This window comes from Pterocles gutturalis, unplaced genomic scaffold (genome assembly GCF_000699245.1).
Source record: "Pterocles gutturalis isolate BGI_N339 unplaced genomic scaffold, ASM69924v1 scaffold39396, whole genome shotgun sequence".
Classification (NCBI taxonomy): domain Eukaryota; kingdom Metazoa; phylum Chordata; class Aves; order Pterocliformes; family Pteroclidae; genus Pterocles; species Pterocles gutturalis.
This window is the reverse complement of record NW_010099169.1, coordinates 23,194-37,190: the sequence shown is the minus strand read 5'-3', so window position 1 is coordinate 37,190 and position 13,997 is coordinate 23,194. Positions and strand designations below refer to the sequence as shown.

The window sequence follows — 13,997 nt, the reverse complement described above, 5'->3', positions numbered from 1 at the left end:
TTCCTCACTCCTGAAAGCTTCATTTTTTGGAGAAGTATCTTCTGTTTGGCTGACCTTCCCAAGTTGCAGAATTCATTTCAGATCTTGCAGATTCCCTGATCCACTGGCAAAAGTTTCTGTTCATGATCCTGATTTACTACTTGTTTCTGTTCATGATCCTGATACTGGGACAGTAGCATGGCTCTTGATCAGATCTGTTTGCAGGATTGCATCCATTGCGTCTGCCTCATGTTTGCAGTCTATTTTCCATGCTTGGTTCTGTTCTGTCTCTCACACATCCAAAAAGATCAAAGAGCATTCTGCTGTTTGCCTTCTCCAGTTCTGTATGAATAACACCACAATAATCCACAGTTCAAGTCTGCCCTCTTGAAAGAAAACAATTGGTGCCTGACTGCTAACATCTGTTTTTATAGGTACAGCAAATCCAAAAGTCACTTTCAAGATATCTGAAGTGACAATCAATGCGGAAGGCAGAGTAAGTTCTACGTTCTGCTTCTTTTCCAAATAAATTCCATTTCTGTGACTCTTTTTTTGGTAAAATTCATTTTCCAATTCAGTACAAATAAACTTGGTTGTGATAGCATAGTGGCTTCTCTGGAGGCAGCGCACTTGGCTCATTCCTATGCAGATACTTGGTGTGCGTGTGTGCAGCAGTATTTCTCAGGGCTGTGCTTTCCTTCCCCACCACTGGTTTATGAACTTAGCTGCAGAGCAGAATAGTTTAGGTGTGGATGGTTAGACCTTCTTATGTGACAGATCTCTTGGTTGGCTGCAGATATTGGGAAAATTTGATTGCAAAGAGGTACCACCTTATTTTTTTTAGATGAACTTTGCTTTTGCCCTGGGTTTTTTTAAAGATGCAGAAATTGCCAGAGCCAAGTCCAAGGTCTTGGGGCAGTTGAGAAATTGATCTTACCAAACAGATACAGTAACAGCCTTACATTATTGGGATTCTCTCTACTCTTGAGCTACTTCAGCCATCAGCAGTCACCTGCTGGGACAGCGATGCTGACATCAGTCAGCAAAGGCAGGGAAAGCTGTCATGACCCTTGGGGTACCACTGTGATTTGTCCCCAGTCCCAGCACGGACAGACTGCAGAATTGCATATCATGAGTTAGAACCATGTTGATAACTGGATGTCATGCAGGATGTGCAACACCTACCGATGAAATGGCCTTACAAAATAGCTCGGTACACACAGCTCCCCTTTCCATAGGGAAACTGAGTGTTCAGGTGACTTGTCCTGAGACGAATGATGGATTTGTGAGGAGCACCCAGATTTCTCAAGTCCCAGCCCTGGCTGTGCCAGTAGTGTGCAGCTCTTGTACTGTTCTGGTGTCTGGCTACAGATGGGGTTGAATCCCCTGTCTTGCAAAGGCTGAACAATCTAAATTGCATGAGTTGCACAGAAGAAGTCTTCTGTGTCCAGACTTTCATCGTGCATGAAAACTGGTTGTGGGGGTTCATCTCAGTGTCACTGAATTGATGCTTTGTCAACAGATTGCAGATGTTGTGGATAAAGAGCTAGTTCAGCCCTTCGAGATCCTCTTTGAAGGAGTAGAGTACATTGCTAGAGCTGGGTGGACGCCAGAAGGAAAATAGTGCGTATGTTAATCCTGTCTCTGCTTAGAGGGTTTGGGGTGATACAGTTAGAAGCAGAATGTAGTGACCTCTGTCTTCTTCAAGCTTAAGCCTGCTTTAATTTTTACATTTCTACAAACTTGTTTGTGCAAAGGGGACAATTTTTCCAAAACCAAAACGGAGTTCTCCTTGTCTCTCTCTCTGGTACCCGGTCCTATTGCTTTGGTATTGGGCACTCACAGCCTGTGATGTATGTGTCCTCTCAGCATCCCTGTGAGAGAGAGTGCACTGCTATTGTCCCCATTTTACAGATGGGAACTGAAGCCCAGAGAGGCTAAGTGACTTGCCATGGTCACACAGGAAGTCTGTGGCTGAGGAGAGAAATGAGCCCAGGTCCCCCAGGCCCTAGTCTAGCGCCCTAACCACTGGACCATCCTTGCTGACCAGACTTACTGATCAGAAAACCTGCTGTAAGTGCTACTTACATTTGCATGTCATTTTTAACCCTGTAGATGATGTAGTACAGTGTTTCTAACTCACCAGGAGCTCCTCCAGAATTGCAGTTCTCCAGTTCTTAAATCTAAAGATGGCTTTCACCTTTTAAGTTTATTTTATTTTTCCTCAAATGTGGAAGAAATGCAGGGACACATTTGCTCCATTGTCTTGCTTTTTGCAGGATTATTGTTAGAGCTACATGTAAAGCCATCAGAAGGTATGGCAGGGTCTGCTGCCAGTCCATTTAGGTGCCAGTGTTATTCTCTGCCAGGTATAGATTTAAAACAGTAGTATTTTCACAAGTATCCTGAAATTTCAATTGAAATTTTTCTGCTTCATTATCCCCTCTGATTTTTGTCTTCTTTCTCCCCTAAAGCACAATTCAAATCTGGGAGAATAGAATTAATTAAACTTTTGAACCGGCAGTGCTTATGCAATATTGAAATGAAGTGAAATAAGTTATTGGATTGTGGAAGAGATTTATTTATGTGGGTGAAATTTTACATGTGGCTTTGTGCTTAATCTGAAATTGGATGTTCTTGACTCCCTCAAAATGCCTAGTGCTGATGAGTGTCTGTTGAGATTTTCACACCTGTCTAATACTCATGGTTGCATGTTATTTTCTCTAATATCTGTTTCCTCAACAGCATCTGGTCCATATTACTGGATCGCTCTCAAACTCGGCTTCAGATAGTCTTGATCCCTCCTGCATTATTCATCCCCACAGAAGATGATGCAATGGAAAGACAGAAACTTATCGATGCTGTACCAGATTCTGTTACACCTTGCATTATTTATGAAGAAACAACAGACATCTGGATAAATGTAAGAATTTGAATTTCAGTCTTCTCTGACAGTTTGTTGTTCAAGACCCTATCTGTAGCACTTGAGCAGCATTGGTGTTACTGTGCTGCAAAGGGGAATGTTCCCATTGTGCAAGTTCTGTGCATATTCTCTACTTCTTGCTGTAAAAAAAAAAAAACACAGCATGTAGATAACAGAGAGATTTGGGATGTGAAAGTAGAGCTTCTTTGCTTGAGGCTGCACAGTGGTCAGACAGAGCTCGGAGCAGAGCCCAGGGCTCTGGCATTCCAGGACAGCCCCTTGCCTGCACTGTTACCCACTGGCACCATCTGGCTTCTTGGTGCCAGTTGTTCCCCACCAGCAGTGCCAGCAGATGAAGTATTCTTCAGCCAACAAAGATCCGTTGAGATGATACTGGGTCAACAAATCCTGAGAGTCTGCCAACAGTCACTAAAAACCCTCCTTAACTACGTACAGTCTGGTGAAATAGATTTGTGTGTAATGTTCTCAGAGGTGTGCTGTAGGGGCTGTGGTGTGAGACCGGACACTGGTGTGCTAGGCTAATGCTGTAAAAATGAGTGGTATGCACGCTTCTGCAGATAAAGATCCATGTCTCTTGAGTGACATCCCATTGGAGGTGTGCCGGGGTGCAGGAGGGCCTGAGAACATCCATCACTGACAGGTAGTTGTATCTTTCAGCAGAAAGATTTTGCACAAAGCCTTCCAGTGAATAGTCCCTCAAAAGATTGTCCTCTGAAGCAAGAGCTGGCATCTTCATGAGTGGGAAAGATGATGCAGCTCATCTTTCTTTAAAGAGCTCTTCACTTCTGGGCTTCCAGACAGCACTGCACAGAGGATGCTACTGGGCAGAGGAGGCTGCTGGACTCTGGCTTCTCTGGGTGGCTTTCATATGCCTTCTGCAGATCTGGACCCACCTCTGTATCTAAGCTAGAAAGTAAGGTGCAGAAAAACATAATTAGTTTGGTGGCCAGAATTTAGAGTTAGACTAGCCAAAAGCCTGGAGCTATGCAGGATATGTGGCGGCTGTCTGCAGACACCCCCTGGCTCATAAGCATAACTGGTTCTCCCAGTAAGGGACAGTGCTGCACCCTGCCAGCGTGAGCTGTGTTGAGCAGTAAGAGGAATTTGTTATGTGTGACTTCAGTGCCAAAGTCCTGCTGATAACAGTAAGCCACTGCTCTGTCTCCACAGATCCACGATATCTTCTATGTTTTCCCTCAAACCCGTGAAGACGAGATAGAGTTCATTTTTGCCTCTGAATGTAAAACAGGATTCCGGCACCTATACAAAGTCATTTCTGTTTTGAAGGAGAGCAAGTATAAAAGGTCGTGTGGAGGCCTCCCTGCTCCAAGTAAGTGAAATTATTCTCTTGCTTTAATGGGGCATTTGCTTGTCACTAGTGAGGAAATAAATGTCTTTCCAGGTGGCAGGAATCATTGTCTTATTGGAAACTTCTGCTGTTGTCCAGGAAAGCACTTCACTGCACAGTCATTCCTCTTGAAATTGTACAGGGGTTATTCTGTGTTCAGCATGCCTTAGTTTTAACCCTGATTCTTCCTCTACGGACTAGAGGGAAAATTTTCAAAAAATGAGATGGGAAGCTCCCTGTGATACTGTGAAATGCACTTAGTTGGCTTTTCCTTGTCAATGTTGGGACTGTTTGTGTGCTGACTTTGCCAGAGGTTAATCATTACAGCAATAACGTGTCTACCTCTGATGTACACGGTCCAATGTATCTAACAGGTGCACCTTGGATTTTGCAAGTAAAACTAACATAGGCCTTGGCAGCTTTTACAAGTAGATTGGTAGCAGAGAGGCCGACAAAGAGCAGGGTTTGAACACACTGTGAAAAGGTCCAGAGAGGGCCTCTCTGTCTGAGTGGGCCCACATGTTAGTCCTTTTAAAATGAACATGTGTGCTTGGCAGCAAAACCTATGATATGACAACTATTCAGAGAATTCCTCTCTGCTCTTAAAAACAATCATGGTATTGCTGTATCGACAGAGATGTTAGCAGGAGAAAATTACTGGCAGCTGTTGCAAATGGAAATGTAAGAAGAGTCATTTCCAGCAAAAAAATTCAAGGACCATGTGTTTCTGAGCTGCAGTCAAAGTTTGGTCTTGCTCAGATGCATGACATAGCTGTGTGCAAAGCTCCCGGAGTGGTTTTTCCACAGGGGAGGAATACAGGGTGTATTCTTTAATTTATGGTTTCATGCTGTGATAATTTACTTGGTGTGTGTTGAAGGCATTTACTGAGCTTGACATGCACAAAAAATACACCTAATTTTACTAGAGGCCTGAGTTTCATGCAACTGTAGGGTGTTTTTTTTCCGGATAGCATTATATCCTGCGTTGATTAGATTTCTATGAATGCATCCAACTTCTTTTTCTCACTAGATCTCCGTCATTCTAAAGGAAATGAAACCATCTTATGAAAGCCAAATTGCTCCCCACGATGTTGCAAAATTCCACATTTTTTGACACCTGAGATTCCCTTTGCACACCCATTTTTCAGTACAAAACTTCTGTTTCTGTGCAAGTGACAAAATACTTTAAAAAAAAAAGAAAGAGAAAAAGAAAATGGGGGGGGGAAAAAAAAAAAGGGCAGGCAAGCTGTACAGGCCTCAGGTTGAATCCTGTCAATCCTTTAACATGTATTTCACAGAATGTTAAATAGTACTAACCATAACATTTGTCTGGAGTGCTGGCAGAGGTGTGGGTCTTCTGCAAAGGCAGGTTGCTCTTGAGTTTAGTCTAGTAACGAAGCTTGGAAGGAAGAAGTATTATTGTGACCATGTGTTTTGTAAAATGTGAAAGTGTGACATCTCTTTTTGTTTGTTGGTTATTTGCAGGTGACTTCAAGTGCCCCATCAAAGAGGAGACAGCGATTACCAGTGGGGACTGGGAAGTGCTTGGCAGGCATGGATCCAATGTAAGTCTCTGCTCTCGCTGTGTGGAGAGCAACACAGGCTTCAGGGAGACGGTCTCTGGGGCCTCACAAATCAGTACCTGTCTCATTAGTGAGGCTCTGCTCCCTGAGAAGAGTGGACCTTGCCACTCCCTGGTATTGAGTTTGAGCATAAGTATCGCATGGGGATTTTTTTGCTTTGCAGTGTGCTTTCATCCTTCTCTACCTCTGATATACTATTCTGGAACAGAGACTGTTGTTTTGGCGCTGTGGGAAAGCAACACAGGCAGCATTAGTTGGCTTTCTTTTCCTGCATGTTCCTGTGTGGGTCCTTGTCAACAAGGAGTTTTCTGCCCTATGTTCTAAACTTAAAGAGAAGGGAACAAAAGTATTGTGTGGCAGCAGTGTGGCAATTCCACATTTCGTGAGCAGCAAAGTGTCATGGCGGTATCCAGCTGCTGTCCTGGAATCAAGAGATACTCATTGGAGGGATCAGCATAAATCTATTAGCCCTGTCTCGTTTTAGGCAGATGACACAGTGCTTGTGTTCCATGTAGCCTGTGAGCTTCCCCAAGGAGGGAGGGAATGTTCCCCAAACTGCTGCTCTTCTAGCCCTGAGCTGGATGAATTCTTTGATCGTTTGGATCAAACAGAAGTTAAAGGAGAACAGTTTGACTGGTTTTGACTTTGTAAAGGTCTTTGAAATCCTTCCTAAATGGTTGTTTATGTTATATGTGATTTGGGAAAGGGTCTGAAGAGTGGGGAGGTGACAAAGAACAGGGGAAAGTTATTTAGCATAGCACACAATAGGAGAGACTGGGAAGAGTAGAGGACCTGCATGAGAGAGCTGAGCAACAAGGTATGAAGCACAAGTCATAACTGACAGAGATGTGTACGATAAGAACCGTCATTTGGCGTATTCCTTGCAGATTGTTGGGCTATAACTCAGCTTTATGGAACTGAGGAAGGAGGGGCAGGGTGGGGAGACTTGGAGGCAGTAGAACTGGGTATTGTTTTGGCAAAAAACAATATTGAAGGATGTGTTGTTTGTTTTTGTTTTTGACAGATCTATGTTGATGAAGCCAAAAAACTGGTCTACTTTCAAGGCACAAAAGACTCACCTTTAGAGCATCACTTGTATGTTGTTAACTACGAGAAGCCTGGAGAAGTGAAGCGGCTGACGGAACGCGGTTACTCTCATGCCTGCTGTGTCAGCCAGGTACCTGTCTGCCTGCGAGGCCCCGTTACATGCAGGGCTGGCTGGGTGTGCTGTGGCTCATCACCAGTCTTGTCCTTCGTCAATCAGCAGACAGGGCTGTATTTGATTATAACAAAAGTAGATTTTTACACTGTGGTGTGTGCTCCTGTATGTGATACACTGAGTGCGTAAACCCATCCTGGAAACAAGATTTTGACCTCCCAGTTCCGTTGCACTTCAGCTCACTTCAGGCAAAAGGAGCCAGGATGAATTGTTTGAACCTGTTTGAGCCTGGCTCTTTTTGCCTAAAGTGGGCTATGGAGCAACCACCAGAGGAGATGAGCCTGTGGCAGCATTTAATTTGGTCTGTAAGCATCTTCTGAAAGATCCAAATGTAGAAGGAAATCACTTTTGCTTGTGCCTCTGTGCTGAGGAGTTCAAGGTAATGTTCTTTTTCTCCCTAGGATTGTGACATGTTCATCAGCAAGTACAGTAATCAGAAGAATCCACACTGTGTGTCACTTTACCGGCTAACAGGACCTGAAGATGATGCAGCTCACAGGACAAAGGAATTCTGGGCTTCCATTTTAGACTCAGCAGGTAATGGCATGGATGAGAAACTGGAAAAGGACAACCAAAGATATCCCAGAATGTGCTTGCTTGAGATTTGCTGTGTGGGTAACTAGACTTGTCTCTGAAACTCATGCTTGTGTGAGGAATTCTTGGAAGTACAGTAATGACATTTTCGGCTTAGCAAAAAATGGGTATAAACTGGTCATGAAGGAATTTAGAGTGGAAATTGCCAAGTTTCTACTGCCAGAGCCAGTAGAAACTATAGAAAGCCAGTTTTAGGATCAGGGGAGAGGTTTAAGTGCGCCCGTTTACTCTGTGCTATGTGCCTGCTAACGAGCACACTTCTAGGGAGGGGCATACACTTCAGAAATAGTTGTGTGCCACTGCCTACTCATGTCTTTGTGAGATGGCTCTTGGGCTTTTATTTTTCCACTGTTTCTGTCCCCTTTCATCTCTCCTTCCCTTAGGCATATTCCATACCCTGTGCTATCCATGTATTAATGTAGTGAGTCCCAAGTGGGGTTAGGAGGGAATGGGATAGCTGTAATAGCTGTGTCAGGGGAGAAGAGTTACTGCTGCTCAGAGGAGAGCAGGGATGGGAACGTGACAGGACTGAGAAAGCTCCCCTAGGGCTGGAGCGTTCCCAGTCTCTGCCTGGTCCCAGCCACACCACTGGAAAGTGTGGGAGAGCTCCACTGGGATTGCAGTGAGACTGGTGATGGGGCAGGGCTGGAGCAGAGCTGTCCTATTAATCCATTCCCTGTTAAACCAGGCTCTCTGTTCCCTCCTGTGGCAGGCCCTCTTCCTGATTACATTCCCCCAGAAGTGTTCTCCTTCAAGAGCTCCACGGGGTTTACACTCTACGGGATGATGTACAAACCTCACAATCTGCAACCTGGAAAGAAGTACCCCACTGTGCTCTTCATCTATGGAGGGCCTCAGGTGAGCACAGCGTGTTGGTGAGCAGTGGGACAGGCTGGCCTGGAGCACTCTGCTGCTCTCCTGCATGAACAGTTCCTGCTCTGAGCTGAGGATAGCATGCAGCACTCTGCCTGTTTGGTGGGTAGCTGCTTGGCCAAAGGTGCTGTAAGCGGTCATGATTTCCAGGTCATAGATGGAGGCACTGCCATGTGTCTGAGAGCAGGTATGGCATAGCAGAGCTGGAACTGGGAGAAAGGGGACTGCAGATAGTCCCCGTTCCTTGCTAGCCCCTTTGTCCTGCTTTGGTTCCCCCAACTACTGTGCCTTGCTATGGTCCAAGGCAGTTGGAGTGAGAGTTGCTGAACAGAAAGATTGTGTCCTGGGAAAGAACAGAGAGAGTGGAGAGGAGAGCTGCTGGCTTGGAGCTGGGTTGTGCTGTCAGCAGCCTCCCCTCTTGCTCTATGTCCATTGGTGCTGCAGTGGAGCTCAGTTCAACTCTTCATATCCGTGACACAGAATCACTTGGTATTGGGGGGAGAGAGTTTATTTCATAGCAGGGAGAGAGGATCCTGCAGCAGGAGGTAGAGATCTTGAAAATTTTACATTATAAAAATGTATAAAACATGTAAAGGAAGGTAAATATAAATAAAATCTGAAACTTGATTAAGAGCTGACCTCTGGATTCCATTACATACGTGGTTGTGTCATTGCTCTTCTATTCCAGGTACAGCTAGTGAACAATCGGTTTAAAGGAATCAAGTATTTCCGTTTGAACACTTTGGCCTCTTTAGGCTACGTTGTTGTCGTCATTGACAACAGGGGGTCCTGCCACCGAGGTCTGAAGTTTGAAGGAGCCTTTAAATACAAAATGGTGAGTGGATCTCAGAGTCTGTCTCTTTGTTTTCAGCCAGAGACAGGTTTGGGTCCCAGTGTTATCTGAGCTGAAGCACTGATTTGGCACAGATGCCCAGCATTGCCCATGTGATGCTGCCTAGGTTTGGGAACCAGATCTGCGGGTAGTTGCGCAGTGTGGATTTGAGGGAGGAAAGGCGCTCAGTAGGGGAAAGATACAGTATGGCATTTTCATGCACAGAGCTAGAATGCAGTCTTGCTTTCGTAACAGCAAAAAGCAAAAACACTGAAAAATCTTACTTGTCCGCAAGCAAGGAGACATATGAATAAAAGGATAGTGAAGAGGTGAGTTTCTTATGGGGGAAAGGCGTTGTCTTTCCGTAACACGCCTAGCACAGTGGAGTGCTGGTGCGCAGCTGGGTGCTGCACAAACAGAAGCAGCAAAGGTCTGAAGGTGGAAATCCTGAGAATGTAACTTTTTGTCTGTAACTAACAAAACTTACCTTTTTCTCTCTCCTCCCAGGGACAAATAGAAATTGATGATCAAGTGGAAGGGCTGCAATATTTAGCATCACAGTATGACTTCATTGATTTGAATCGTGTTGGCATTCATGGCTGGTCCTACGGAGGCTACCTCTCTCTTATGGCTTTAATGCAGAGGTCAGATATCTTCAGGGTATGTTCATCCATTGAGTACTTATTCTGGTGGTGCAGACAGAATTTTTCCCTTAATTGTGTAACCTCCCATGGGTGTTCACAGCACAAAGACTTTTTGAGCTTGCTCTAGACAAAGTGCTCTGGCTGTTTTCTTCGAGACTCTTCTATTTGGGTGACTTCAGAGAGAAGCTGCTTTTCTAGCAAACATTTCTTCAACAGTATTTCCGATTAGGCTTCCAGGCTTTGGTTATTTTTGCGATACTTCACAGACAACAGATCTGAAAATCTATTCACTCTTTAAAGCTAGTGCCTGCTAACAAGCCGCAGTACCTTTTAAACCCAGCACTCAATGGACATTGCAAGAGCAGTTATAAGTTACTGTGTGACCTTGGCTTGTCTGCTCAGTTCTCTCCACTTGTGTTTCTGTGTGAAGCGTGGTGATGAGATGCTCTTCCTCTGTAAGCCTATTGTCCGTGCTGGGCTCTGAGAGGTATCTAGGACTGGTGTTTGCATTGAGTCTGTACTGGTATAGCCATGGGACTCAGCTTTTCAGGGGCAGGGATACCTGTACAGCCCCAATAATTAATACTAACAGAGATGCTTCAAATCAGAAAATTGCATTTGTTCAATGAAGTGCTGTGCTTTCCTGCCTATCCACACAAATTTGCAGCTTTTACCATCACTGTGCTTGCTTCTTCCAGCTCCAAATGAGCCAGGCATAATCTTCACCGGATGTGAAGGTGAGGTGGTGTCCACGAGTCTTCCTGCATTAGTGCAGGCAGGGTGCTTTTGGGCAGAACACACTCGCCATCCAGGAAGCCTGGCACGTAAGGGGAGTGTGGGGCTGTCCAGGTAGGCCAGTTTTACTGGAATACCTGAGAGTCTGTTCTTGTGAACTGGGATGAGGAGAACGACTGTTCACCCCATTCAGCTGAGCACAGAATATTCCCTCTCTGGAGCTGTGTAAGAAAGCTTTAAACTGCTGGACTGTTGAGCTTGCAATAACTTCACTGTGCTGCTATGGCTATACCAATCTCGGGTCACCTATGCTGAAGGCACCTTATATAGTCTCAGCTGTTGCCCATTTTGGTCAGCCAAGCTCTTTGTGCTGTGAACCAACTAAGGTCTGAAAAATGACACCTCCTTCTCTTCCTCCTCCCATCTTTCCTGCCCTGAGAGAATCGTTTCTTTGCAGACTAATCTACTCCCAGATCAAATTGTGCATGCTGCTTCATAGCAGTGTGTTCTGAAGTGGCCAGGAGGGCAGCCTGGGGATGGGGTACTGAACAGAGGTTCTTGTGATTATGTGACTTTAGATCACTGTAGTAGATGGCCAGACTACTATTGGGCAAGTCTCAAAGGTAGAGATGTGGTAAGAGCTGGATATTGCTCTTGAGATATGTTTTGTTCTTTGTGGCTGCTCTTGCTTTGTCCAAGTCCAAGCTGAATATTCCTGGGAGGTTTAATATTACGTGTCTCAAGTCCTTAATGTTTGATATATTTTTAGTTTTAAAAATACATGGCTTGCAAAGGGTTTTTTGGTGTGCAAGCTGGTGGTAGCTATGCAAGGTAGTTTGCTGAGTCCTAGGAAGCTATCGATCCGGGTTTCTGTTAGGTGTTCCAATGAATGAAGGTTTTGCAACCCAAAAGCAGAGTGCTCTGCATTTTGGACAAAATCCACTTCGCTCAGCAGGCCTTGCAGGTCATATGTTCAGTGTTGCTTCTGTTGTCTGCAGAATCTTCCTCCTTTTCAGCAGCTGCTTTTTTTCAACACACATAGGTTGTAGCTGAACTGTGGAAGGGAGAGTGAGGATTGCTTTTCTTTTTCCAGTGCAGGCTGTGGATTGTAAATTTACCAGTGTGTTTTGGGCAATTACGGTTGCACGGGGATAGAGGTGTGGGAGGGAGGGACATCCCCAATCGGGGGTCAGGTGTTGTCATTCCCCTCCCTGTTGAACTTGCAGGTTGCCATTGCTGGAGCACCCGTCACACTGTGGATTTTCTATGACACTGGTTACACGGAGCGTTACATGGGCCACCCGGATCACAACGAGCAGGGGTATTACCTAGGTTCGGTGGCCATGCAAGCTGAGAAGTTTCCTTCTGAGTAAGTTTGGTTTTGGCTCTTCCCTTCTACTTTTCCTACCAGGAAAGTTCAGGCCTCATGGACACATTTTTAATTCCCTATTCTTGGCAATTGAATCCTGGAATCACAAGTGCTAGTATTAAATAATAATTGCAAAAAAAACCCAAACTCCAAAACAAAACCCAACACTAATAAACTCAATAGACTTGAATTAATATTTGCATAATTACAGGCCATTCCATGTAATCCCTTTTATCCCAGCTGTGATTAAAGACTATCTTTTCTGTCTAAAGAAATTACAAGCATATCTTTAATTACATGATTAGCACTTTAGAGCCACATTAAGCTAGACAAAAATTAGTTGATCAGAATACTTTCTGCATGCTCTAAGGCTGTATCAGCACAGTGTTGTCTGCGGAGCGTGTTTTTGAAGACTGTGAAATGACTGGCAGGTTCTGGGATGCTGTCTAGAAATGTTTATCTGTTGCTTTTCTCAGACCAAACCGTTTGCTGCTGCTACACGGATTCTTGGATGAGAATGTTCACTTTGCACACACTAGTATTTTGCTCAGCTTTTTAGTGAGAGCTGGGAAACCGTATGACTTACAGGTAAGGCCAGAACCAGGATGTAAAGGTAATGTGTCTGTCTTTGAGGAGTCCAAAATTAGAACTTGTAACATGGCTTGGAATTCTAGGATAAAACAGTGTGGACCAGGGTTATGCATTTAATTAATCCCTGCTGGTTCTGTGCAGATGTAGCCCAGGTATCCCGCACCATGCTGCAGAGCTGGGAGCGTGCCGATGTACGTGATGGCTCTGGACAGGGTCTGCCTCCATTCAGCACAGCAGCAGCTGGATTAGAGGGTGCCGTGGGTTGTCTCTGGGTTCGGGCAGCGGAGGATGGGGTGTGCTAGCTCAAGTGCAGCGTTAATGCAGGGAGATGACGTGAACATTCTGAATGTCGCTCTGGGGACCAGTTTAAATGTTGGTGTCTGCAACTCTTGTGCATACTCATGACTTTATTTTATGTTTTAGATCTACCCTCAGGAGAGACACAGTATAAGGGTACCTGAGTCGGGAGAGCACTATGAACTCCACCTACTGTATTACCTGCAAGAGAATCTGGGCTCTCATATTGCTGCCCTGAAGGCAATGTAACTGACCTCTGCAGAACTCTGCTCCACTGGCTGCTGTACCGAACGCAGACACATAGGAAACTAGAGAAAATGGGATGGAACATTGCATTTTGGTGCCTGCCACATGTACTCACACGTATACACACACACACACTTTTTTAAAAGTAAATTTGGTGCCATACAGGAAATTAAAGTACGGTGACCTAGTGACTTTAAAGCTTAAAGTGTAAATAAAATCAAATGTTTGTGGTATGATGCAGTACCATGGGTGTCCTCCTGGGGGAGGAGCTGAAACTGAAAACAATGTACTTCTACAGCACCATGTCTTCACTTTTTAAAAGCATTATGACATAATTGATGTATTTTTACAGTGTGTTCCTTGGTATCTTATTACATAATACTGGATGATTTGCTCACTACATGGCAAGAGTTTACCTGAATGGTTACAATTTATATTACATTTTAAATGCTATCATATAACTTTTATGCTTCGTGAAAGGGATACGTCTCACTCCTTAGAAGCGGGTCACAAGTTAGACACATTACCTATCCAGATGTTAACGGTTTTTTAAGAAGAAAGACTTATAAACTGCCTCCTAAAGTATTTAAATTTTGGACTGTTCAGTTGATGCCAGGTTCTTTTCAATTATTTCTTCTCTCCCCAGGATAAATCATACTGTTTTTTGTTTTTGTTTCTTTGTTTCTTTTTTTTCCTTTCAGCAGCTTGAGATCCTATCCTGATTGTACTTGATTTCAGTGGGG

At 44.5% G+C, this 13,997-nt stretch overlaps 1 protein-coding gene across 4 annotated transcripts in view; it reads left to right on the top strand.

Annotated features, from left to right (window-relative positions):
• Positions 1-13,486, top strand: part of DPP8 (dipeptidyl-peptidase 8) — a 20,168-nt gene extending 6,682 nt beyond the window's left edge. For 2 of the 4 annotated variants that reach the window (XM_010075532.1, XM_010075524.1), the window contains exons 7-19: positions 414-475; positions 1,502-1,602; positions 2,725-2,902; positions 4,094-4,253; positions 5,757-5,836; positions 6,879-7,031; positions 7,475-7,610; positions 8,380-8,525; positions 9,229-9,375; positions 9,880-10,032; positions 11,978-12,120; positions 12,597-12,708; positions 13,135-13,486. In XM_010075532.1, the coding sequence (XP_010073834.1) occupies positions 414-475; positions 1,502-1,602; positions 2,725-2,902; positions 4,094-4,253; positions 5,757-5,836; positions 6,879-7,031; positions 7,475-7,610; positions 8,380-8,525; positions 9,229-9,375; positions 9,880-10,032; positions 11,978-12,120; positions 12,597-12,708; positions 13,135-13,257 (1,694 nt within the window). In that variant the 3' untranslated portion in view covers positions 13,258-13,486. The remainder of the gene's footprint in view (positions 1-413; positions 476-1,501; positions 1,603-2,724; positions 2,903-4,093; positions 4,254-5,756; positions 5,837-6,878; positions 7,032-7,474; positions 7,611-8,379; positions 8,526-9,228; positions 9,376-9,879; positions 10,033-11,977; positions 12,121-12,596; positions 12,709-13,134) is intronic. The other 2 variants (XM_010075540.1, XM_010075547.1) reach the window with 2 other exon arrangements.
• Positions 13,487-13,997: the final 511 nt, after the last annotated feature.